This window comes from Hyaena hyaena, unplaced genomic scaffold (assembly GCF_003009895.1).
Source record: "Hyaena hyaena isolate Hyena2069 unplaced genomic scaffold, ASM300989v1 scaffold_73, whole genome shotgun sequence".
NCBI lineage: Eukaryota > Metazoa > Chordata > Mammalia > Carnivora > Hyaenidae > Hyaena > Hyaena hyaena.
In genome coordinates this window covers 2,279,679-2,306,383 of record NW_024080705.1, presented here as the reverse complement: position 1 = coordinate 2,306,383, position 26,705 = coordinate 2,279,679, and the positions used below count along the sequence as shown (strand labels likewise).

Below are 26,705 nucleotides of genomic sequence, written 5' to 3'. Positions count from 1 at the left end.
CAAAGTCTCTGGCTGGATATTAAAGGTCTGTAACTTAGTATTGCTGGGGTTTTGGGATGATGGTGGGGTTCAGAGCCGAGAGCCAAAAAAGAATTCCTGAAGATATCTTTGGTGCAAAAAGGTGATTTTATTAAAGCAGGACAAGATCCATGGGCACAAAGATGCACTGGGGTTGTGCAGAGTTACTGCTTATATACTGTGGAGTTGGGGGAGGTGAAGTGAAAATTTCTTAAAGGGATTTCCATGTGCTAAAGAGGATTTACAGATTACTGGAGGCCTAGCTATTGTCAAACTAAGGTTGTTCTTCCCTTTAGCAAAGCATTATCATTAAGGTAGTAGGGAGTTCCTGGAGGTTATACTATTGATGAGATAATTGTAGACTGATGGAGACTTTATCAGTTTAACCATTTGTTTTCTGTCCTTTCCTTCGTTCTTGGGCAGCCAAGAGTGCCTGTGGACTATCACACATATCCCGCCTGGGGTTGGAGGGGGTGGGGGGGTGGGGATTGTGCTAGTTTGTGCCTAGCCCTCAGCTTGCCTTACTATCCCTCAACAGCATTATCCACATTTTCAACTATAGGAACATCCCTGTGTTCAAATTCATTTCCTTCCCTCCTTTGCACTTCATGAACAGTTCCTACGTTTGCACTTGCATTGATCTCTTTACCAGGACTGCCCTGCACCCTTCCACAGAAATTTGGCTTGCAATTTTTTTTAATTAAAAAAAAAAAAGCCATAACGTGTCACTAAAGACCTCGGTGGTAGGACAGCACAACCATAAAGTGTTAGGTGTCACTTGTACTGCAATTTTCAAGAGCGCAAAGCCCTCTTTATAAAACAACCCTAAATTGTCAGTCTTAAGCACCTGATCTATGCCGGAGGTTATGAAGTGGGAGAGATGAAACTAACAAACAAAAAATAACAAATGGACTCCTCGGTAAGGAGAACAAACTGGTGGTTGCCAGAGGGGAGGTGGGTGAGGAGATGGGTGAAATAGATAAAGGGGATTAAGAGATACAAGCGTCCATTTATAAAACAAGTCACAGAGATGAAAAGCCCAGAAAAGAATCCAGTCAATATTGTAATAACGTTATATGTAACAGATAGTGACTAGTTTTCCTGGGAAGCAGAGTAGTATATACATAATTACCAAATCATTGTATACCTGAAACTAATGTAACACTGCATGTTAATTATACGTCAATAAAGGGGAGAGATGAAAAGCAAGAGAATGGCAAAGGCAAGAAGAGAAAGCGAGTAACTTTCTCGTGGGACTACTGCGGCGGGTGGTTATCAAGCCCCCCAGGGAGTAGGCCGGCCTGAAGGGAGGGGTCGGAGCCCCGGCGCCCTAGAGCCACTACAGGGAAGAAAGAGCCCCAGGTTAGAAGCGGAATGGGGGCCACATTGGTGTCTTCGCAGAGGGGAAACAGTATTTTTACCGCATAACGCAAACCGGACAAGGAAATCTCTCCCCGCATTTGGCCTCCGTATCACGTGGTATCCCTCCCACCAGGTGACGCTGGGGTAAGGGTGGGGACTCTACCGAATTTGGTTTTGGCGGGGACAGAGTACCGGAAAACTTTCCCAAACTGCGACACCATGGTTCCTTCAACACACACTGGCTGTAACTACCACTTCACATCCTCCCCGAATAAGCAGAAAGGTGAACTCTAAGCATTTAACAGTTTTACAGTAATCTGTGCGCCTAACTAGACTACCTCTCAGCCTCTCTCCACCTCTTCCCCCAACAAATTGGTCAGCCCACCAGCGCGCAAGCGCACTTCTTGCCGCCAGCGCCAAGGCGGGAGCGAATCACAGGTCTCGCGAGAGCTGGCAGGCTGGTCTTCGTTGCTCTCGCCCCACCCCCTCCTTCTCGCTCGCTCTCTCCCATCCCCCCAAGCCAGTCGCTCTGCTGCGCAGCTCCCTTAGCGGTTGCCACCGCCTGAGACGGTTGGAAGAACCGTTGTTGCGAGCGCTACACGAGGCGAACGACTTCTTCCACTTCACGACCGATCTCTCGAGCACCGGCGTCGGTGTTACTGTCGCCCGACAGGGTATCTGAAGTAAAAGGGGGTAGGTTGGGCTGGTAGTTTCGAGAGCGGAGTCGGGAGAAGGACGAAAGAGAGACGGGGCGGGGGGGGCGGAAGTGTGGAGGTCGCCGCTTGGAGGCAGTCACACTGTGCCTCCTAGGCGATCTCCCACTTCAAGGAGGGCGGCCTGCCGGGGGGAGGGCTTGTTGAGGTGAAATTCTTTGGATGAAACTGAGGCCCGAAGTGGGGGTCATCCAGCGTTTCCCCTCTTTCCCTGCTGGTTTGGCCTCCGCCATTTTGGGTACGGTGGCGCGGCCACCTCGGCTTCCCGCCCTTCCTCTTTCTTTCTACTTTTTGCCCCTCAGCTTCTGAAAACTGATTTAGAAGGCCGGGGGGAGGTCACAGCGCCCCGGAAGGGGAGCGAAGCGAGCAGGGAAAGGGTGGGCACTTGGGTGGGGGGGAGGGTCTGGCTGGCGGGCGCGCTCCCGATGGAAATGGCGCCGGATGGGCCTGGCCTCCCACCGCGGCCTCCCTACCTCCGCAGTTTCGGCTGGGCTACCTGGGCTGGCGGGACTGCGAGTGACTTCTGACGCAGATACCCAAGATGAGAGAGGCTGGAGCTGGGGCAGGAAAGCAATGGCGACGAAGGCGCTCAACTCCCAAATCCAGGACAAAGGAGGCAGGCAGACGGCCTCTTTTGTAATTCCGCCGCCCGGTGGCGAAGGTTTTAAAGCCAGGCTTGGCTGCCGGACGGAGAGGTGGGGGGAGGGGGAAGGGTCGTACTCTCCTTAGCTCTCTGGTCTCTAAGGCAGCTAGATAAACGGAAAGTCTCCGGGGAGGAATAAAGGACGCTTAGCCGGCCCTTATATTCCAGATTTGGAACTTCGAAAAGAGTACGTACCGATTTTCCAAAGGGTTTATTTCTTCTCATATTTCTCTTAAACGTAAAGAGTTTGTGGGTGATTGTTTTTGTAAGCAGAAAAGCGGGTGACCTCGAATAGGAATGTGAAATGGACAGTTCCAAATAGATCGTTTGGGTCCAGTGAACTTTCATAACAGCTTTTTGAACTTTTGGGCAGGGGTGGGTGGTTTAGCAATGGTTTTGTGTCGTTTGGCACTGCACTGAGTAGTGATTTAAGTAATAGTTATACTTTTGGAAAATAGTTGTTAAAACAATCAGTGGGGGCATAAATCTGTGTAGGAGTTCAGTCACTCGCTTTTTATATTAAACCTCCAAGGGTTGTATGTTGTGCAGAGAGGCTGTAGAAGTAAAATACGTCAAAATACAGTTAGCATTTATTTTCTTTTGGTAGCTAGGCTTTTTTTTTTTTTTAAGTATAGGATCGTGGTGGTATTTTGGCCAAGAAAAGCCGACTCAACAAAAAAAACCCGTAAGCACAGTCACGTGGTTGGTGTGGTGATTTTTATTTTTTTATTTTTTTGGGTCCTTAGAACACAAGATACTAGGTCTGTAGTTTTCACTGCTTACCTAAAAAAGTTGACAGCCAAAGCCTGAGAATAAAGAGTTCGGGATGATGAATATGAATCCTTATAAGAACTCAATTATCTGCTTTTTTAGCTTTAAAAACAAAACCTTCCTGTTATTGAAGACGGTCTGATTTTAGTAGCCTTTGAAAAAGCCCGGAGTTTCCTGTAAAAAGTAGTACATAATAGAACTGCTTTCCTAATTGGATTACCCTAGAAACCTTTTTTTCTGTCCTCTTTCACCTGCATGGTAATCTGGAAATCCATCTGATTACTAATTGCTTTTATATTTTTAATAATCATGGTTGGTTGGTTTGTTTTGTTTTTTTATCTTGGCACACAAGTGGCTGAGCTGCAGTCGGTGATGGTAAACTTTGTTTTGGAAAAGAACTGTATAATTTTAGGAACTTCATCTTTAGGTTTGAGTGGTGTGTTTACCTTTTCTATTAAGGTAGCAATTACATACATTAAGGAGCAAACACTTCATTTAATGTCTGTTAGATGCTTAGCTTGTAGGTTGAATTCACATACCATAAATTACACCTATTTAAAATCATAATATGTGGACTTTTGTTACTGGCTTCTTTCACTTAGTATCATGTTTAGGAAATTAGTCTCATTCAAAAGTGGCTGCAGTTATCCTAGTTCAACTGCTGGTATTTTTAATTGCTGCTAATACTTGGAAGTCTTAAAACAGAATTGAGATTAGTCCTGAAACTGTTGCAAAGAAAGATGGAGATGGATTATCTTCAATAATTGGTAAACTCTAGATAGTATCTGAGACCGCTTTATTAATGTATTAGAGCAAATTGTTTTTTTGTATGCTTTCAGTTTGTCTTGGTTTTGTAAGAATTCGAGGCTCAAATTTTGAGTTTTGAAGGAATAATCAAGCATGGCTTTTAAAATTGTGTATTCTTCATACATGTAGAGTGGAGAATTAATCCTGTAAAATAGTTTGTTTTCTGAATCTGCTTAAACTTTTCCTCCACTTCAAATTGGCGTTAACAGGTCATTGTGTTCTTTACAGACTTAATATTGTTAGTTTTATATAGGTCTTTTTGGTACGGACTGATCCAAGAATCAAAACTAGTATGCTTATGTTTCTTGGAAAGGGCTAAATTTTATAGTGAAGATAGGTCACTTACCATCTTTTTGTGTTTGTTCCCAAAAGAGTATCTTTATTTTGAAGTAAGAAATGTGCCAAATAATAAAAAGCATCACACCAAGGTCTTTTTACAACACATTAGATTGATTTTACAATGTACCTAAATGTTTCATAAAGGGTTTTTTTGTTTGTTTAAGAAAATGGTAGAGATCTTCAAAATGTCTTAACTTTTCCCCCCAACTGATTCAGGGTCTACTTCTTTCAGGACTACTCTAGAACAGTGTTTTTTAGCTAGCTAGCAGGTGGTATAGAAAACATTTCCAAAAACCTTCCTTTTTCCTGTCTTGGACAAACCCTTCCTTAGGAAGCTTGAAAGCCTAAGCCTCTGTGACTATGATAAAGACTTGTAACTGTATTTCAAGACTTGGGATAGTTTTCTATCCTTTAAGGTTTTTTAATTTTGTTTGTGGTATATTTCAGTAGTTATACAGGGCCCTTTAAAATCCAGTGACTATCATTGAATGATTACCATGCCACAGACCAAGCATTATAAATGAGTCTTAAAACGGTACATTGAAGTATAGGTACCTGTGCTATCTGTATTTTAGAGTTGAACATAGAGGTTAAGAAGTTTGCTTAAATCAGCCAGTGAGTGGTAGCATAGGGATTCAGAACCAGAGTGGGTTTTTTGTTTGTTTTTAATTCATATCTGGTATTCACCTGCATAAAATCAGCTGTCATGTCTGATTTAAAAAATAAAATTCGAAATCTTCCCACTTTGGTTTCTGTGTCTAGAGTGCCTCCCAAGATTTTTAAAACCACAAAACAAGTCTCAAAGGTTATTTTACATGTAGAGGTATTTGATTAATAACCACATTTGGAAAATTTGTCCATTAGCTTTTCTTAAATGCACCAATTCTAGCAACAACAAAAAAAAATACTCTTTGCAGATGCTACTTCTCACGGTTGCACTGATAATTAGATGGTGTGAAATTAAGTATTAGTGAACTCTGTTATGAAATATCTTCAAGCGTAAAGGAATCAAGTGAACAAATTGTTTTGTTTACAGGGGAGGAGGTGGTCAGGGAAAGGTTTGAAATACTCAGGTGAGTAGGATTCCTACAGCTGCTTAGTGAAATTTGTAAGGTCTGGTAAGTTTCTGCAGCTGAAGGACTTCTGCATTAGCCTCTTTAAAATGTCTAAAGGATGGTGGTCTCTTGGGATGGGAGCTGGGTGTGGATGGGTTCTTTTTGGAAAGCTAGGAGGGCTGCTTCTCACTGTACCCTAAAATAAACATGAATGTGTTGCTTTTTTAAATTTATGCTTGAAAGTAAAGCAGTGAGTAAACTGGTGGTTAGTGTACTTCCAATAAATTCCAAACAGGTAGCTTCAAAAAACAGGCACTGTTGGAAGGCCTTTTGAGGCCTTTTAGTTGAAGTGACCTTTTACTCCAATTTAAAAACTCAACCTAATTAACTGGAGTCATTTTAAAACTTGCTTTTTGAGAAGTAGATTTACTCAAAATAGAGATAGGAATTTTCCCTCCTTCAAAAGCAATTTGATGGGGTCAGAAATAAAGTGCATCTAAAAAGTTAAGAACTTTGTAATGCCATTTTTCTAATATCAAAAGTACTTCTTGACCTTTTGACTCTTGCTGTGGATGGTGGAGGTATATGCAGCTTTTTGAGTAATAAGCTTTAAAGAATTTGTATAGTGATTCAAATGAATAATAAAACCTGAAAAAATGTTAATGAAAATTTGAGAAATGAGGAAAAGGCTAGAGTTGACAATAAGATGACAGGAAATGGAATTTGAAGACTAATCTGAAATTGTGTAAGTTTTCTTAAGATTGACCATTATATAATATTTGGTCCTTAAAAATTCAGTACTTATCTGGGGGATCAGGTTTCACTCACTTTTCCCAGTCTTTTTGCCAACCCCAAAATGGGAAGGTGTTTTGCCTTTGTATTTTGGCATTGTCGACAAGCCAAATGTTACATTTCCTGTTATACACCACTGAGTGGTGTTTTCTTCAGTACCTATAGCAAGAGTATATTTTGATTGACTGCTTTTATGTGCTTGTTTATTTTTTATAGCATTTAAATCAAACGTTATTGAGATGGATTGGGTTATGAAACATAATGGTCCAAATGACGCTAGTGATGGGACAGTACGACTTCGTGGACTGCCATTTGGTTGCAGCAAAGAGGAAATAGTTCAGTTCTTTCAAGGTACCTCTAGTATTAGTCAAAGTTTAGTAGTATTTTAATTATTTTTATTATATTACTCAGTTTTTAATTTGTAAAACCCATTTGTTTTGGGGTCTTTTTGAGTATATCTTGGTTAATGTATTATGTCATGAAATATGCTCCAGTTAATATTCAATACAGAATGTGTAGAATATGTAAAACCAAGCTAATGTGCAATAAACTTAATTGAGAGTAATTATGTGTGATGAAATGAACCATGAATTATATGGAGCATAAATTTGATTTGGCTTTGTTAATGTAATATAGGTGAGCTTTTAGTGTGTGTAATTTAAAAAGACACTGGTTGCAAAAAAATCTGTAAGCCAATAATATTTGAAAAAAAAATCTTCCGCTTGTATTATGGGGTGATGGGAAACTTAAGTTTTTTTGTTTGTTTTGTTTTGTTTAGACTTGTTTTAAATATTTGATTCAGATGGGAATGTTTCAGCCTTTAACACTGTTCCCCTTGATGGGGTTATTTGTCCTTGGGTTAAAGGGTTGGAAATCGTGCCAAATGGGATAACATTGACGATGGACTACCAGGGGAGAAGCACAGGGGAGGCCTTCGTGCAGTTTGCTTCAAAGGAGATAGCAGAAAATGCTCTGGGGAAACACAAGGAAAGAATAGGGCACAGGTGGGGATGGAGAGTTTGGGATGGTGTTAAATTTTTATTTTTGGGGGTTGTGGGTCACTATTGCTTAAATGGGGGGGTTACAATAACATTTTTCTGGGGTAGTTTAAAAGAATTGATAATTATCTAAATTTAACTTGGAAACTACAGATTTGGGTGGGGAATTAATGCTAATAGTTTGCTTAAATTAAAATTAGATTGTTTCCATTTCTCTATAGGATGTTGATAAATGCTTTTTTATAATCATCTATTTTCTCTAAACACTTATGTACTAAAGGAAACAAGCTAAAATTATTTATTACATGAATTGTTTTCAAATGATTAATTTATCTATGTAAAACTTAAATATTAATTATTTAAGTTTGTAGGTGTAAAAATGTTAATTTATGGTGTATTTAGGCAATTTAAATTGGGTTATATATCTAGATGTAGAAAAACTTACTGCATTTTTGCCCAGTACCTTATTTATTCTAATACATTTACGCTAAAACCTGTACCTTAAAACGTTTTTAAATAGGTATATTGAGATCTTCAGAAGTAGCAGGAGTGAAATCAAAGGATTTTATGATCCACCAAGAAGATTGCTGGGCCAGCGACCGGGACCATATGATAGACCGATAGGAGGAAGAGGGGGTTATTATGGAGCTGGGCGTGGAAGTATGTATGACAGAATGCGACGAGGAGGTGATGGATATGATGGTGGTATGTGTATCTAATGAACAAAGGTTCTGTTGTCATTTTCTTAATGTTCCTGACATTTTGTCAAGAAATATAGAAATGGCAGTAATTTCAGTACCTACTGGGTTTTAAAACCTGTTCATGAAAATATGAATTCCCGTGGCCAGCTATGGGATTTGATTGATGCACATATTGGCACCTACATAACTTAATACAGAGATTAAAATAAAGATTTTGGCATATTTTGACATTTTCTATTTCACATCAGGATGAAAGTTAATTTGATGTCTAAATGTATCCTTTTGAGATTTTATTTCCACCAAATATTAACTCTTTTTTTCACATGCACTAAGTTGGGAGTTGTAAACTTGTAATAATATAACCAAACTGCTTATCACAGAATGTATCTATAAATTGGATTTGTAAAATTTATCTCTTAAAAGTGTATCCGTGTATTTCTCATTATACAGGTTATGGAGGTTTTGATGACTATGGTGGCTATAATAATTATGGCTATGGAAATGATGGCTTTGATGACAGAATGAGAGATGGAAGAGGTAAATATTAAAGACATTTGTTTTTAGGTGCATATTAGTATTTTAAAACCATTTAGTGGTTTAATATAGGTTAAGTGATTTGTATAAAAATAGGCATATTTCAGTGCATCCATACATGGGGCTTTATACGGATGTATACTTACAGTATTTGGTGTTTAGAATAACTGAGTGTTAAGATTTCATGGATGTCAAAAGTATAAATAGGAAAAGTTATGTATAGAGAACAAGTGTTTTGTCGAAAGGCTTTACATGTATCGTTCATAATCTTTGGAAATTCTGTTAGGTATGGGAGGACATGGCTATGGTGGAGCTGGTGATGCAAGTTCAGGATTTCATGGTGGTCATTTTGTACATATGAGAGGATTGCCTTTCCGTGCAACTGAAAATGACATTGCTAATGTGAGTAATTTTAGTAATTAATAGTTTTGTCCTGGTATCTAATTTTGAAGCATTCTTAAATGTTCGTTTTTATAGTTTTAATGTCAAGATCTCTTAAGTTAAATGATATATATCCTTATCATTGATGAGTATTTTTTTGTCCATTGTATACTGACCTACCTAGGATTTAAGCAAGTAAAAAGTTGTATTCAGGAAGTCCAGTTAAGAATTTAGTGAAGGGACACCTAGACAGCTTAGTCGGTTGAGCATCCAACTCTTGATTTTGCCCCAGGTCATGATCTCAGAGTTTCAGGGGTTTGAGCCCCATATCAGGATCTGTGCTGACCATGCACATCCTGTTTAGGATTCTCCCTCTCTGCTCCTCTTTCCTTTGTGCTCTGTCTCTCTCAAATAAGTAAACTTAAAAAAAAAAAAAAGAATTAGGGAAAAGAGTTACCAGTATAGAGATGACTGAAATATTACTGCATTTGTGTCAGGTTTTGAAAGTGGAAATATGTAACAAGTCAAAGTTGAATTACTTGGTTTGACTTTCTGGCTATATCGTTATAGAAACAGGAGCTGTGAAAAAAAATGGGTGTAGATGCTGTTGCTGATTGGAAACTGGTTGATTTCAAATTGTTTAGAGAAACTGCAAACTTCAGCCCAGGTGCATCTAGTCACATCCATTCTTACCTCTTGAGTAGTAGGGGAAAAGGTCCAGTGGCCTTTACAAAGCCAAGACTATTTACTCTCTAGCTCTGAAACAGTTAGCTGTAGATCTTACTGGGAACCGATGACCTTAGTATCTTTTAGGATTGCTTCAACCTAGTTAACTTTTAATTAGAACTAAGTGGGGGTGCCTGGGTCGCTCAGTCGGTTGAGCGTCCGGCTTCACCTCAGGTCATGATCTCGCAGTTTGTGGGTTTGAGCCCCACGTCGGGCTCTGTGCTGACAGCTCAGAGCCTGGAGTCTGTTTCAGATTCTGTGTCTCTCCTCTTCTCCCCTCCCCTCCCGTCTCTCTCCTCTCCTCTCTCCTCTCCTCTCTCTCTCCTCTCTCCGAGTCTGTTTCAGATTCTGTCTGTCTCTCTCTCTCTCTCTCTCTCTCAGAAATAAATAAAACATTAAAAAAAAATTAGAACTAAGTGATCTGTTTTGGGAGCTGTCCACATATAGTTGGTATATGTGTATCAAATTCCATTGATCTAAATCCTAACACCTAAATCCTATGCACATGTTCTAAGTCTCAGGTGACTTGTTCTTTAGCAATTTTGAAATACTTGTGAGTTGGGACCCACTCAGTGGTAAGATATGAGACTTCTATTTAGAGTGAACTATGCTCTGGGTTAGAATTTTTTTTTTCTTTTAATATCACTTAGGTTTTTTTTTCTTAGCTTACTCTATTTTTTTAAGTAGGCTCAGCACTAGGTAGAGCTCAGCATGAGGCTTAAAATCAAGATCTGAGCCATAATCAAGAGTTGGACACAACCAATTAAAATCAAGATCTGAGCCATAATCAAGAGTTGGACACAACCAACTGAGCCACCCAGGCGCCCATTATTAGCTTATTTTAAAGAGACTTTGCATTTTCCCTAAGTGTATAATCTTCTATTCCCAGAACCTTTGTAATTGATTTGTTAACCTTGCAATAGAGGGCAGTAGAGAGGTTTGTTTTAATGCATAAGGGTATATGGTAATTTATTAATCTAAATAGAAAAACTAATAACAAATGTTTTTTTCAGTTTTTCTCACCACTAAATCCAATACGAGTGCATATTGACATTGGAGCTGATGGCAGAGCAACAGGAGAAGCAGATGTAGAATTTGTGACACATGAAGATGCTGTAGCTGCCATGTCTAAAGATAAGAATAACATGCGTAAGTGGGATCTTTGGCTTGCTAACTTAACTCATTTCTCAGTGTAAACTTTAAAAAAAAAAAATCTCATCCTCAAATGTAAAATGTTACAAGATCTGTAGATAATTCTTGGCAGTCACTGGGACCTGAAACCATATGGCCTCTAATAAGTTCAGGCTTTTTAAAGGCTTTCTAGGGCACTTTTTATTTTTTTAATTCTTTTTTTTTTTTTTTTTTTTTTAATTTTTTTTACATTTATTTTTGAGAGATAGAGTAACACAGAGCGTCAGCTGGGGAGGGGCAGAAAGAGAAGGAGTCACAGAATCCGAAACGGGCTCCAGGCTCTGAGCAAGCATTCAACACAGAGCCTGACGCAGGGCTCGAACCCACAAACCCATGAGATCATGACCTGAGCTGAATTCGGACACTTAACCGACTGAGCCACCCAGGTGCCCCGCTAGGGCACTTTTTAATGAAGAGTTAATTCAGGCTTGGTACTTGACGGGTTATCGCAGCTTAAGTTATTAAAGAGGAAAATAGGTATGTTACTTGCTTTTGCCTGAGTTCCCATGCCATTTGCAAATTACTTTCTAACCCATACATTGATTAACTTGGAGATTATTTCTGCATGCATTAATTCATTTTATATATTAAGTTTTACCCTGACCAGTGATTCCTAAATCTGGCTGCACACAAATAGTTTTGTAGTCCGTAAAAAAATTAAGTTTTTGTGGACCTTACTTTCATGATTTTAATTCAGTTCTTTAGATGTGGAATGTACATGTGGACTTTGTGTTTTTGAGAGCGCAGGCATGCATAGGGAAAGGGCAGAGGGAGAAAATAAGCCCCATGCCTGGCACGGAGCATGATGTGGGGGCTTGGTCTCAACAGATTTCATGACTGTGAGATAATGACCTGAGCTAAAGTCAAGAGTGGGATGCTTAACTGAGCCACCCTGGTATCCCTGGAACATGGAATATATTTTTAAGAAGTACACTAGCTGGTTTTGTAATAATGAATCAGTCTTTTTATAGATCAGGAAACAGAGTCCTCAACCACTTTTTTTTTTGCTTGTTCAGGGTTGTACAATTTGAACAAACTTGTTAAGTTAGGTTTTAGCCCATCTGGCATTCGTTTTATTCCACATAGGTCTAGAAACATGCTTTCAGGTTAATATTAGCTAGTCATCCTTTTTATGCTTTTATTGATAAACTTGATCCATCATTTCTTTCATCTCTATTAATCTTTTTTTCTTAAAGAACATCGGTACATTGAACTCTTCTTGAATTCTACTCCTGGAGGCGGCTCTGGAATGGGAGGTTCTGGAATGGGAGGCTATGGCAGAGATGGAATCGGTATGTAAAGTTTTTTAAATTAACAGAGTTACACACTTTACAGTCAATCTCAAACTTTTTTTTTTTTCTTTTTTAAGATAATCAGGGAGGTTATGGATCTGTTGGAAGAATGGGAATGGGTAACAATTACAGTGGAGGATATGGTACTCCTGATGGCTTGGGTGGTTATGGTAAGTGTCTTCGATTACTGTGGTTTGTTTATCTTTGTGTGGACCTTTTTAATGTGGTTACACACTGATATTTCCTGCTAAACAATTCTACATGTCTTTTTTTTTTTTTTTTTAAGGCCGTGGTGGTGGAGGCAGTGGAGGTTACTATGGGCAAGGTGGCATGAGTGGAGGTGGATGGCGTGGGATGTATTAAAGCATAACCACCAACATAAAAGTCCTGACAACAACGTCTGGTCTACTAGACTTTCTTACAGATTCAATTTCTTTTGTATTTTAAGAACTTTATAATGACTGAAGGAATGTGTTTTCAAAATATTATTTGGTAAAGCAACAGATTGTGATGGAAAAATCTGTTTTCTGTAGGTTTTATTTGTTGCATACTTTGACTTAAAAATAAATTTTTATATTCAAACCACTGATGTTGATACTTTTTATATACTAGTTACTCCTAAGGATGTGCTGCTTTCATAAGATTTGGGTTGATGTATTTTACTATTAGCTCTACAAGTAGTATAGTATAATTTTAGAGGACAGTGGTTCACCTTTGCATAAACTACAAGTCTTTAATAAGCAGACATCTGGAATAGAGCTTGGAAAATAATTAGTGTAACTTTTTTCTTTTAATTTCTCCTGGACAATACTGTAAATATATAAAACCTAAAGACTGAGTGTAGGTGGCTTCAGGAGTATAAATTCCGCTAATTTCTATATTAGTCATTCTTTTTCAAATGTCATTATCAAGCATAGCTCTGGAATGTTGAAGGTCTAAAAGGTATCTGGATTTCTAAATATTCCTAATTGTGTTACCTAGGAATGTGTTGGAAGTTTAAATTCTAGCCCTAGATTTTCACTCAGCACTTGACTGAAGTACCAAAAATGTTTCCCAAAAAAAGATAGTTGTAAGTTATCTCAAAATGTCTTAGACTAGGTTAAGGTTCTCAGTGAATGAGAATTCAGTACAAAAAGTATTTACTGTGGAGTATAATTCTCACAGCTGTTCTTTTCAGTTTCCCTGCCCAATAGTTAAGAGTATATGATTTTTTTTTTAGTAGCTGTATAAATGACTAAACAAATGTAAGAGACAAGTCCATGTGATAGTCTTAATTAAAATGAGAGTCCTGGAAGTTGAATTTTGCATTTGATATCTGTTTGGAGTTTTAGAGCCATTGTGTTAAAAAATACTACATGTAGCAAGGAAAAGGTGCTTTTTACTTTTAATCCCTTTGATCAATATGGCTTCTTTCCAAATTGGCTAATGGATCAAAATGAAACCTGTCAATGTGAATTCATTTATTGACCTTGTTACTTGTTTTTGCTAGAAATGTTATTAATGTAATAAATATCAACGTGGGAGATAATAGTGTGGTCTGTCCTAGAATGCTTTGTGTCGGCTACTGATTGTAAATCATATTGGTAAAAGGTCCTGTATCTAGGTGAACATTGGAGAAGGTGACTCCTGAGGAGTGATTTCTGCTGTTACAGAAAGAAGGAAGCGGTGTTAGCTCAAATGGAGCCTATCAACTGAAGCAGTGATTTATTTAATGCTTGTACTACTCCCTAATTAGCCATTTAAATATTAGGCTCCTACCACTTATCCTTTAAAGATCTTATGTGGTTTGATTTTCCCAGGACTATCCTATTAAAATCAAGTAATAAAAGTCATAAATGCAAGTTGCCATTTGAAAGGCTAATTTTTCATATCTTTTATTTGGTTTATAAAATTCACATTTTGTTTTAAAACATCGCAGAGTAAAAGAATTACAGTCACAATTCCTTGGCACCACCACAGCATTATTGTAGTACTGGCTAAAATACTTTCTATGAGGGCAAATCTTGACAAATAGTATAGATCACAATACAAATTAAGTTTTATAACAAAATCCAAAATTTAGTATAGCTAGCTTTTAAGTAAGAGCCCAAACTAAATGAAACAAGGGGGGATTGCTGTCCTAAAGGCTTGCATACAAGCCCAGATCAGTGGTGGGTGATCATGGGAGTTTTGAGTAACAAAGAATTTAAAGGGGGACTGAAAATCATGGTTTATTTGTTGAAGAAACCAGCCTTAGAATTTAAGCAAAATCACATTCAGAAATTTGCTCTAATAAGCAGCACAATAATAAAAAACAGTACTTGAAATTTCATATTTGCTTATTTTTTAGCAATCGTAAAAATGTTAGTTCATCCCATCAATACAAAACAGTTCAAGAATATAATTCATCTCTTGACAACATTTCTGTCGGCACTCAAGAAAGACCACCTAAAAATCTGTACAGCAGTTCTAACTGAAGACCTTAAAAGCTAACTGGATATGGAGAAAATCGAGTAAAATACTGGCTTCATACTTTGGCGATTTTGAAAATTTATTTTTTTAAACCCAAGTGAAAATAGTATATTCTGAGGAAAGGATCCTGCAGAATAAGTAATTCCATTTTAGGTGGGAGGAGGGTAGTCAGGATTAATTCAGGATTAATAATAAATTCCTATGTGACCTGTGTGAAGGGTCATAGACTTAAAGTGCATAGCTAAAATTAATACCTAAGGGGAGGCGGGGAAAGGGTATCCCAAGTTTGAGTGCTACTCAAAGGATTAATCATACAAGGGTAACTACATATTCTTGGTACGCTACAAGCAGTGTAATGAGATTAGTGTTTATTGAATCTTTCATGCTTGAAATAGTTGATGTGTTTATGGCAGGGCTGAGATCAGATCATCTGCTCCAGATGCTGCCTTAGAGTTTCTCATTATATGGTGAATACTTCACTGTGTTTATTTATAACTGCAGTAGTGGATCACTACTATGATGTAATGCTTCCTAAAAGTTATTAGAATATGATACAATAAAAAATATCAAAGGCAAAGTTTAGCTATTTTAGGTTTCTCCTTTAATGCTTAGAGGAGAACCACTCGAGCCTGTAATCCCTAACAATAAACCTTTTTTCTGGGGACAGATCTTTCTTTTTAATTTAAAGAAGTATGAGCCCTCCCTAAAAAAAAAATTAGCAGTGTTAGCAGGAATAGCATATGGAAAGATCTGCAAGTGGTAACTTTTTTTGGTAAAAAGAAAAGGATAGTTTTAACTTCCTTTCAAAGGAAAAAAATTGAGGTAAAATAGTACCTCTTTAACCCACTATATCTGAGAAGTACTAATAAATACATTAATGATTACAGGAAGACCAAAAGGAAATTCTATAGGCTAAAGTATTGGCCATTTCTAATGCAAAATGAGCAAAGGCAGTAGGGCAGAAAGGACAGAGTTAAGGTTGAAATCTTAGCAAGCTAAGGAAGTCTGTCGAGTTGGAATAGTAATACTTGTAAAAAGTTCAATGTATTTCTGATCTTTGAGAACTGTGAAGCTTTAAAGTGCATTAAGAAACCTACAGGCACCGTCAAATACCAACTTGACAATCTGGAGAGTTAAACCATCTGCACCCCTACTTTTAAGAAGGCCTTTACAAAATAAGGCAAGTGTGTGTGTGAGCTATGTTATCTGGCCTTTTCAATGGCGTTAAAAGTTACATGATTATTACATCAGTTAGGAATTAAGCTAAATTTTAAAGCATGCCCTGTTGAAAGTTCTTGAGTAACAATGAGCTATTCTACAGCTTCTAGTTCCCATGAATATGTGGAAGATAAAACCATCTGAGAGCTGCTTAATAAGGGCTGTCTAAACAGCATATACGTGTTCACACATTAACCACCCATTGTAGGTACGCTCATATGTAAGGACTTAGTTCTGGAGTTTTATGGCAAGTTGGATGAGCATCTCTGGATCAGCAATGCGTGACAGGAATCACAAACCCGTACTGGCTTTGGTGAAGAAGGCAAAGGCAATTCGTTGTCAGAGCAAGCGTTACAGAAAATTTCCCCACAGTTCCTACAGTGGTGCTATTAAATGGAAAAATCAAAGAAAATAAAATTAGAAGACCTGTTTGCACCAAAGCTTTTGGATTCACTTCCTTATCTCCCTTACCTTTCTCTTGGAGAGTGAGAATTCCTTTTCACAAAGTTTACAATGTGTTGCTTCTTTGTCTTTCAACCAAACCAGTCCCTAGTAGGAAGAAATGTGCATATAAATACTCAAAGCATTAACAATAAAAATTGCATGTGAAAATATTTTCAACCAAGACCATCTTGTGGGAATATACAGAAATAACTGACATAGTTGGGAGAATTAACAAGTGTGGGATTTGCTTCAAAATAATCTGGTTAAGGGAGAAGGGGCAGGGGTTAAATATAAATAAAACAAGATTGGCAGTATATTGTTAAATGCTGAAACTGGGTTAACTTTTCTCTGTACAATTGTATGTGGACATTTCATTATAAAATCTTTAAATCTACTGATGGGTATTCACTTTAAGGAAGAAAAAACCTTAGATATAATGTAGTCCAAGATACAAGGATACATTTTTCACTATAAAATGCATGAGTTTGGCATTAAGCATACCAAACAAACATCAGTCCTTAAGATTTGAAGAGAATTTGGAAATCACGTTTGAAATTGTTATTTTAGATATCGCCTTAAGTTTTACATGTCTATTAATTTCCCTTAAGTTATATAATACATTTAATAACCACTGTGTAGATGAGCAGGAAATGTTATGTAAGTGGTCTTTAACAGGTGAGAGTTAACGACACCTGAAATTTCTAAATGGACCCATTCTTAACCCATCCAAGACCCTGCCTAAGAACATTTTTTTTCTCTTTGTTAGATGATGCTTCTGATTAATCTCGCCATATGTTCCTTTTTAAAATGGCCTAGACTAGGGCATAATGCCAAAGAACCAAGCAGAGCTGACCCTTGAACTTAGGGGGTAAAGGGTATCGACCTCTATATAGGCAAAAAATCCACATATAATTGGAGTCCCCCAAAGCTTAACTACATTTAATAACCTGCTGCTGATCAGAAGCATTAGCATTAACAGTTAACACATTCTGTATATGTATTACAGGTATATATTATTATATATTCTTAAAGATAGAGGGGGAAAAGAAAACTCTAGATAGCTCCTATCAGACAAATACCAGTAAAGAATCAAATGACTGAATTGTAGATTTTTTTAAAAAGCAAGATGAGAACTTAAAAATACTCCAGTGCAGGCCACCTGGGTGTCTTAATTGGTTAAGCATCTGACTTCGGCTCAGATCATGATTTCGTGGTTGGGGAGTTTAAGCCTCACATAGGACTCTTTGCCTGACAGCCTGGAGCCTGCTTTGGATTCTGTGTCTCCCTCTCTCTCTGCCCCTTCCCTGCTCGCACGCTCTCAAAAGTAAAAAATAAAAACATTTAAAATAATAACCCAATGCAACTTGATGAATGCCATTAAAAAGGAAAGTGACTTTCCAAATGTCCAAAAGCCACTTAGTGGAAGCAGCTTTGCTTCCTGCCAAGCTATATACCTTAAGGGATGGCGAGCCTGATGTGAAGCAGGTTTCCAAGCAGCATTAGGTTCAGAATTAATCTTTCTGACATCAGAGCTTGGCCTTCCAAATTTATTTTAAGCTGAATGAATTTACCCTTCCTGTCTCCCAAATAGAAAGGCTGTACAGTGCAGAGCAAGCCTCGTGCATCAGCTTGGAAGGGACCTCAGAGATTAGCACCTTTATTCCCATTTGACAGATGTGAAAACTTGTCCAAAGAGCTGAAGTTGCCTCCTCAAGGAAACAGTTTTCTTTTTTCTTTTCTTTGAAACAGTGTTTTTCAAGCAGAGTCAAAACTAGAAGCTATTACTCTGTAAACATGGCCATTATTCTCTGCCCAATTCCAAAATGTCAGCCACCCAATTTACACACCCAAGACAGGATATTAGAGGCTCCTTCTCTGAAGAAACTCAGTTGCCCCAGAGAAAAGTCCTATAGATATTAACATAATTTGGAGAGGGTGGCCAACAGTTTACTAGTTACCAGATTTCTCTGTGGTGAGGCCTACGGTCTATACCACTCTCATCCCCCCACCCACACACGCAGGGCTTCCAAGATTTTTTGTACCTTTATTGAAATGGGAGGGTTTCCCAACATTTAAGGAATGACAGGCAGGAGGTACTTCAGCCAAAGAAACAAACCCAAGAAGGGAATTCAGAAGACAGAATGGCAGTAGCAGAAGAAAACTTTAAAGAAACTAATGAATATCCCCAGAGATAAAATGCAGATGCTAATCTTAAAAGGAAAAATACGTAAATAGGGCCTGCTGAATATTAAAAATATAGTAGCAGAGAGAAAAATTCTCACAGAAAGTTGCACCAGAATCTAACCAAACCTTTTAGGTTTAACTTCCAGTTTACAGGCAGTAAAAAGACAGAGGAACAAGTTTACTACTATGAAATGGCAGATAAAATCCAGAATGTAAGAAACTGTAGGACAGCCCTCACAGACCCAATCAACAGGTCAACAGCAAGGACAAAAAAATTAAGTCACATATAAATAAATCCATTTCCATATATATAAAAACAAAACTCTAGATAATATTTTGTAAAGAGAGACAAAGGGCGCCTGGGTGACTCAGTGGTTTAAGCGTCCGACTTCAGCTCAGGTCATGATCTCATGGTTCATGGGTTCGGGCCCCGCGTCAGGCTCTGTGCTGACTGCCAGCTCAGAGCCTGGAGCCTGTTTCAGAGTCTGTGTCTCCCTCTCTCTCTGACCCTCCCCTGCTCATGCTGTCTCTATCTCTCTCTCAAAAATAATAAAACATTAAAAAAATGTAAAGATAGACAAGAATGATTAGACTATAAAGAAAAACAACAGTGACTAACACAAAATTACTACTATAAAGAGGAGAACATAATCTCCCTCTAGGCTAAGTTATGGAGTATGCCTTTGTTTTTAAGTTGTATGCATACAGTTATATACGTGGTATATTTCATAATGAAAAAATTTCACAGAGTTTAAATAATGAGTTGGGCAGACACCCGTACCCACCCAAAAAAATGTGAGCAAAATAAAAGGCATCTATGCAGATGCACAAATTCTTAAAACCTTGATCTTCATTCAACATTTTCCAGGAAGCAACCAAAGGATGCACTGCCCCAAACAAAGGAGACCAAGAAGTTAAAGGATTCAGGTAATAGGAGCTCTAACATATGAGAAGGGTAAAGGGAAGTCTGAGAATGGAAGCAAAGGAAAATGTCAAGACAGGTTACCAGACCAGACTGGAGCAGGAGAGCAAAGAAATCCAGGAGGGATGACTCCAAGGAAAAAAGAATTAAGGGGCGCCTGGGTGGCCCAGTCGGTTAAGCAACCGACTTCGGCTCAGGTCGTGATCTCATGGTTCGTGGGTTCAAGCCCCACATCGGGCTCTGTGCTGACAGCTAGCTCAGGGACTGGAGCCTGTTTCAGATTCTGTGTCTCCCTCTCTCTCTGACCCTCCCCTGCTCATGCTGTCTCTGTCTCTCTCTCAGAAATAAAAAAAAGAAAAAAGAAACAATTACCTGATTCATTTTACCGTGTGAAAATCTTTGATCCAGCATGTTAGAGACGTGTTTGAAGGTATGAGAAAACTCCAATGTTCAAATACAACAAAACTTTTAAGGCAATTATTAACTTCAGAGGAAAAAGAAGTAGTTCAAGAAAGAAAACATAGTCCCAATATACCACACGTAGCCCAACAAAGAACAATATTTAAACAGCCATAATGAAGTATATCCAGTAAATGAATTCTACAAAAACTTTTACTTAATTACATTGGAAGGACAATGAAGAGTAAACAGACCAGGGTGGGAGTGAGCAAAACTCCTCATCTACCATGTTAACCAGGCAATAGGTCTAAACTAGGGGCGCCTGGGTGGCTGAGTTGGTTAAGCATCTGACTCTTGGTTTCTGCTCAGGTCATGATCTCATGGTTCATTTTCAAGCCCTGCTTCGGGCTCTGTGCCGCCTGACAGTGTGAAGCTGGCTGGGGTTCCTTCTCCTTTTCCCCCTCTCCCCCTCCCCCCCTCTCCCCCTACCCCCCTCTCTCCCTCCCTCCCTCTCCCCCCTCCCTCCCTCTCAGAAATTAATTAAAAAAAAAAATAGGCCTAAAATAGACAGGTCTTAAATAAATGAGTGAATTATACTGCATAAATTTAGAAATAGGGGGAAGTGCCAGAAGAAACAACCAAGAGAATTCAAAGTAACTCCCTTCAGGTGGCAGAAGCCAAAGTGGATAAGGGGTGAAGAACAAGAGACTGCTACCATTATTTTTTAAGTCTTCCAAGCACTAACTGACCTTTTAAATTATTTTCATGTAACATTTTCATGTTTTTTTATAAAAAACAAAATGGGGAGGCACATGGCTGGCTCAGTCAGAGGAGCATGCAACTCTTGATCTTGGGGTTGCGACTGCAGGCCCCACACTGGGTGTAGAGATTTCTTAAATTATTTTTAAGTTTATTATATTATTTTTAGAGAGCAAGAAAGAGAAAGCATGAGCGGGAGAGGGACAGAGAGAGAGAGAGAGAGAGAGAGAGAGAGAGAGAGAGAGAGAGAGAGAATCCCAAGTAGGCTCCACGTTTTCAGTACAGAGTTCAACATGGAGCTCAAACTCATGAACTATGAGATCATGACCTGAGCTGAAATCTCAAGTCAGACACTTGATCAACTGAGCCACCGGTGCCCCCAAAATAAAGAACTTTTTAAAAATGGGAGCTGTGGTAGGAGGCAATCTCACTGAAGTACTCACAGAAAGACTATTTTCTCCTGTGTTGTGAAGGGATTCCTGTAACCAGACACATTCAAAACCCTGTACTGATAGACTGTACTAATCACTTTTCACACATACGAACCTCAATATTCAAAGCAACCTGGTGCAAAATCATAAGGCCATTTCACAAGCCATTTTAGAAGAGAAAACAGACTCCATGAAGGTATAACTTGTTAAAGTCAAAACCTGGTAAGTAATAGACCAGTATAGAAACTCAAGAACTCAAATTCAAAGACCATTTCAGTCTACCAGGCCATGCTTTGTAAGAGAGTAGATAAAACTATTTCCAAGGTCATTTCCAACATGATTATTAACTCTAGAGGAATAATAGGGAGGAGCTGGATCCCCGTCGTCCCAGCTCCCTGTTCAGTGCTTTTGCCTCTATACAACGTGGGATTCACTAAACAATACCTTAGATTCATACAAGTCTTTTTTACCTTCTGTTGGAGACTTTCACATATATCTATACTTCCCTTCTTGAGGAAAACACTTCCTACTCACCTGCAGTGCTTTGTTGGCTTCTTTTATATCTTCTATTTTAAGTTTTGATCTATAAGGATTATAAAATAGATCCATATTCAGTAAACACATTAAATATAGAACATCTAGCAATTCATTATTAAGGTACCGGGTTTTCATAGAATACAAAGTTGTATTCATGCATAATGATTCTAATGATTGTTTTTGACCAGAATTATGTTTTTTCTATTTTCCTAAATTTTCAAAATTTCCTAAAGCAAAAATGTCTTCTTTAAATTTAAAATTTGCTTTCTTTAGCAAAAGAATATTGGCATTTTCATGTGGTTATGAGAATATTAATAAAAGCTATCATTTATTGTAGGCTTATGTGTGCCAGACACCTTGATATAAACTTTGCATGCATATGCTCATTTAATCTTAAAAAGAAATATTTTAAAGATCAGTTGTAAAAAAAATAACAACAATAAAGATGAAGCCTGATGAGGTTTCACTCTTGTAACAGGTCACAGAGGTAGTAACTGCAGAAGCCAGGATTCAGGCCCTGCTCTTTATGACAATGGAGCCTACTGCTAACCATTATGCACACTATTTCCCTACCAGATGCAAAAAAACCAGTAAGAGTAGAAATATTAAGGAAAATAGAGCTGTGATACTTTTCACCTTTTGAAAACACATGTTAATGAACATGCAGATTACAAACAGCAGTAATTAATTATCTATGATCCTACCACTCAGAGACGATAATCTACATGTTGAGGAGATGAGAATGTATATATTTTAAATAAAACTATCAGTTATATAGTTTTCCATACACAAAACTCTTCTTCCTGAAATACAACTTTTCCCTTTTAACAAAATTAAATTTGGTTCCTATTATTCCAAATGACTTTTCTCCTCCCACTCCCCATTTTAAATAATACCCAAATGGTTTACATAAAGCCTAAAAGCTTTTGGTGAAATAGAAGCAAAGATTAAAAAGTACCCATCCAACCTCAGTCCCTCCTCATCAACAAATTTCGTTAACAAATATTTATCACCCTGTATATTAGGGAGGAATCGGTTTTTACTTAATTTCAATCTGATAGCTTATAATGACAGGAAGAGGACGATGAAGAGAAGGAATAAGTGTTTTACAGATAAACCGGTATGGTATGGGGAAACTCACAGAGGCCACTGTCCCTCATCCAGCCCTGATAAATTATTCTCACCACTCAGAGGACAACAGTTTAGAAAAATAAAATAAGTTCTGACTCAAAACTGGCCCGTACCCATGTCTTATGAACTACGGTCCCAGAAACAATAGAGGAAAGTTAATAAATCTGCACCATAAAAATTCAAAGATTAGCAAGAAAAAAACACATCATAAGTGAAGTATAAGGACAAACGACAAACTAGTAAAAAAAAAAAAAAAAAAGATGTACACTGTGTACAATTTTTAAAATCCCATAAGAAAAAGATGAGCAATCCAACCAAAAATGCAAAAGATATGAATAGGCAGTAAACTATAAATACAAATAGAACACAAATGCATTCAGATGCCCAGGGGCACCCAGCTGGTTTAGTCGGTGAAGCACGTATGTGACTCTTGATCTCAGGATCATGGGTTCAAACCCCATGTTGGGGATAGAGATTACTTAAAAAATAAATAAATACAGATGCTCAACCTTGATTGTGGTTAAAGAAACACAAATCAAAACAATAAGATTTTCAACTATCAGATGGGTAAAAACAGGCGTTCTCTCCTGTTACTGAAGGAGGTCTAATATCAGATGGAGGATGACTCAGCATGACCAGAATTTCCTAAAGCACATTCTTTCTGGCCCAGCAGTCACCTTTGAAAATTACTCTTCAGATAGCCTCATTAAAGTATAAAGTATATCAAGATATCAACATACACATACAAGGATGTTCACAGCAGTATCATTTATAAAAGAAAAAAATTAGAAACACTTTTAATTATAGCACGTCTATCCGATGGAATATCTTTATGTACTGATACAGAAAAACCTTTTAATATGTTCCTAACTGAAAAGACAAAAAAGAAAAGAAAAGAAAGAGAAAAACCCACAAACTTCAGAAGAACATGCATATAGTAGTCACACAGGGGACAGGCATGCAGTCTGTACATGCACAAAAAAAACTTAGTCAAAATAACCCTTGAAAATTCCTTAAATAGCCCATGAAGTTCAGTATATATTGTTGAGTATACCCAACCTTGAGCAGTAATTTTCATGCAAACTAAAATTTGAGAAACAAGAAAGCAGACTAAAGGAAAAAGGGGGGTAAAAGTGAATTCAGGAGCGCCTGGCTGGCTCAGTCAGTAGGACACACGACTCTTGATCTCAGGGTTATAGGTTCAAACACCACAATGGGTGTAGAGATTACTGAAAAATAAAATCTTCAAAAGAAAAAAAAGTCAATTCAGCTATCCGAACATTCAAATGATCATGTGTTTAAAACAACTCTAGTCTTTAGCACTGCATATGAGATGGGTGAAAAGTTATTCCCATTTTACTAACCTAATCTGTTCTGGGTTGTTGTTTTTTTTTCTTAAGGGGGGCACAGTGAGCAAGGGGCAAAAAGAGAGGGGGAGAGAGAGAGAAGCAGGGCTCACCCACAGCAGGGCTCATGCTCACAAACCATGAGATCATGACCTGAGCTGAAGTCCAATGCTTAACCACCCAGGTGCCCCTATTCTAATCTGTTTTAATATTAAACTTTTATGATCTTAATAAATGTATTTTGTTGTGAGGATTGTACATTGTTTAGTACTTGGCACTTGGAATAGTGCCTGGCACATAATACAAGCTTAGTATTTGCCAAATGAATATATGGGAAGTAAGATAATAAACACTCAGCATATGGTCTGGGTCAAAGTACTCACTAGGTGAATGGCAGATTAGAATTGAAATCTTGCTTATCAGAGTCACAATGCAAATTGTTCTTTGAATTGATACAAACAAAAATAGCTTTATCTTTTTTTTTTTTTTTAAGCCAACTCTACCCCCCAACGTGGGTTCAAACTCACAACCTCAAGATCAAGAGTCTCATACTCCAACAACTGAACCAGCCAGGCATCCCAACAGCTTTATCTTTTTGAAAACTGGTATTTCCTTTAGTGGTTTTAGTAAACTACTCTTTCCTGCGGCACCAGAAACTGGTTTCAAGACTTCTTAATGAAATCTCATCTTTTGCAATGAAGTCTCCATTCTAGTTATGATTTCTATTGAGTTTAATTTTTACCAATGATATATATGTATGTATATGTAACTAATCATATCCACATAAATGACAAGATGCTCAGGCACAGTTTTGTTCTAAGGTTCACTAACTAGGGATTGATACTTGGGAGAGGGAGGAAATTGTGTTTTTTGCATCTTTTTGTGCTTTCTGAATTTCTAACCATATAAAACATCAAAGGGATTTATACAGGTGATACGATTATGAGCGCTATAGCTTTCTTACTCTTACTTTTCTGTGTTAAAAAAGGTGATGCTTCCCCACCCCATTGCAGTGATACGTTGGATACTAAATTAAACCTTCTAGAGCTTATCTCAGGTACCTGGCATTGTGTTCTATCAGGGCACAAAGATGAAGCTGCTAATCCAAAACACAGACCACACAGAACAAGGAGGAAGATGTGAGACAGACAGAACAGCATTTCTCCTTCCTGTCTTTCTAGGAACCCAGTAACACTTAACTGCAGCAGAACCAACCTTACTGTATAAAGTCAGGCCACAACTCTAGCATAGAACACTCTCCACTCGTCACAACGCTGGCTCCTTCTCAAAACAGTCTGAAGAAGGGGCACCTGGGTGGCTTAGTCGGTTAAGCGTCCGACTTTCGCTTAGGTCATGATCTCGCGGTTCGTGGGTTCGAGCCCCGCGTCGGGCTCTGTGCTGACTGCCAGCTCAGAGCCTGGAGCCTGTTTCAGTCTGTGACTCCCTCTCTCTCTGACCCTCCCCTGCTCACGCTGTCTCTCTCTCTCTCTCCTTGAAATAAATAAAAAACATTAAAAAAAAGAAAAAGAAAAAAAAAAACAGTCTGAAGAAGATCTCTCCAAAGAGTTTGAAAATCTGGTTTCTGTTTTTCCAGGAAAAATATATTAAATGGACTTCTGAATTCTCTAATTTGAAGAAATTAAATAAGAGTCTTAACTTTTATCTACAGGAAGCATTTAGAGCTAAATTTACTAAACTGAACACAACTTTTAACAAAATCCCTCCAATCCAGTCTTGCAAGTTTATCTTTAAGGTTTTTGCTTGCTTTTGATTTTCTTTAATAGTTCCTATCTTTCTTTTCTACATATAAACTTTTCTGCCTATTTAGTTTGGCACACTCATACCTTTATAAAAGTCAATGATTACAGAGATGAAAGAAAAAAGAGAAATTACTCGCTAAGTTTGCTGCCAAGTTCTTGAAGAGCTTGCTCCTGTTCGTGATATATTTTTTTCAACTGCTGATTTTCATCCTGGATGTTAAGGAACTCCTTCAAAACAATAAAAGACAGAAAATGCAATTTAAAAGAAATAAACAAGAAACTCCAAATTGTATATATACCAATAATTAGGAACATATGCCCTTTAGTTTTTTTATAAAAAATAGAACTCTATGTCCAAGTTCTTTCATAGCTGCTCCATCAAATATCAGCCATTTCACATTCATTTAATCTCCCTACTGGTTTTGTGTTTTTTAAGTAAACTCTCCACCCAACATGGGGCTCAAACTCACAACTCCAAGATCAAGAGTTGCATATGCTACCAACCGAGCCAGCCAAGGGGCCCTTCTTATCAGTATTTTTAAAGGTAACTAGTATATCCTGTCTCTTTGGTATAAATATAAATGATGATTTCTCTTTTTAAGTAACTTAGTTTTTAAAGATGTAATTTTTAAAAGTTTTACCACCATTTACTTTTTTAAGACTAATGATCTGCTGGGTCTCATTTCTAAGATGAGATAAGGTATCTCTCTCCTTTTGAAGATCTTCCTGCAAAGTCTGCCTCCATTCCTTCTCAATCTTCAAATCAGTTTCCAGCTGCGCCCTTGAATGACAAATACACA

General features: G+C 38.0%; 3 protein-coding genes across 17 annotated transcripts in view; 1 reads left to right on the top strand and 2 right to left on the bottom strand.

Moving 5' to 3' along the window:
- Positions 1-2,723, bottom strand: part of PBLD (phenazine biosynthesis like protein domain containing) — a 44,747-nt gene extending 42,024 nt beyond the window's left edge. For 3 of the 6 annotated variants that reach the window (XM_039233245.1, XM_039233246.1, XM_039233249.1), the window contains exon 1: positions 2,590-2,723. The gene's annotated coding sequence lies outside the window, so the exon portion shown is untranslated. Of the gene's footprint in view, positions 1-2,566 lie in introns of all 6 variants that reach the window. The other 3 variants (XM_039233243.1, XM_039233244.1, XM_039233250.1) reach the window with 2 other exon arrangements.
- Positions 1-13,851, top strand: part of HNRNPH3 (heterogeneous nuclear ribonucleoprotein H3) — a 45,254-nt gene extending 31,403 nt beyond the window's left edge. The window contains exons 1-10 of one of the 6 annotated variants that reach the window (XM_039233237.1): positions 1,877-2,054; positions 6,717-6,851; positions 7,366-7,504; positions 8,019-8,203; positions 8,650-8,736; positions 9,020-9,135; positions 10,854-10,989; positions 12,228-12,323; positions 12,401-12,493; positions 12,610-13,851. In XM_039233237.1, coding sequence (XP_039089168.1) covers positions 6,740-6,851; positions 7,366-7,504; positions 8,019-8,203; positions 8,650-8,736; positions 9,020-9,135; positions 10,854-10,989; positions 12,228-12,323; positions 12,401-12,493; positions 12,610-12,686 — 1,041 coding nt within the window. In that variant the 5' untranslated portion in view covers positions 1,877-2,054; positions 6,717-6,739 and the 3' untranslated portion in view covers positions 12,687-13,851. Of the gene's footprint in view, positions 1-1,876; positions 2,074-2,722; positions 2,924-6,716; positions 6,852-7,365; positions 7,505-8,018; positions 8,204-8,649; positions 8,737-9,019; positions 9,136-10,853; positions 10,990-12,227; positions 12,324-12,400; positions 12,494-12,609 lie in introns of those variants that run through there. The other 5 variants (XM_039233240.1, XM_039233236.1, XM_039233238.1 and 2 more) reach the window with 5 other exon arrangements.
- A 216-nt stretch (positions 13,852-14,067) lies between these two features.
- RUFY2 (RUN and FYVE domain containing 2) overlaps positions 14,068-26,705 on the bottom strand; it is a 45,257-nt gene continuing 32,619 nt past the window's right edge. For 3 of the 5 annotated variants that reach the window (XM_039233230.1, XM_039233228.1, XM_039233229.1), the window contains exons 14-18: positions 26,557-26,686; positions 26,039-26,133; positions 21,666-21,714; positions 16,464-16,541; positions 14,068-16,378 (exon numbers count right to left, since the gene is read on the bottom strand). In XM_039233230.1, the coding sequence (XP_039089161.1) occupies positions 16,235-16,378; positions 16,464-16,541; positions 21,666-21,714; positions 26,039-26,133; positions 26,557-26,686 (496 nt within the window). In that variant the 3' untranslated portion in view covers positions 14,068-16,234. The remainder of the gene's footprint in view (positions 16,379-16,463; positions 16,542-21,665; positions 21,715-26,038; positions 26,134-26,556; positions 26,687-26,705) is intronic. The other 2 variants (XM_039233233.1, XM_039233231.1) reach the window with 2 other exon arrangements.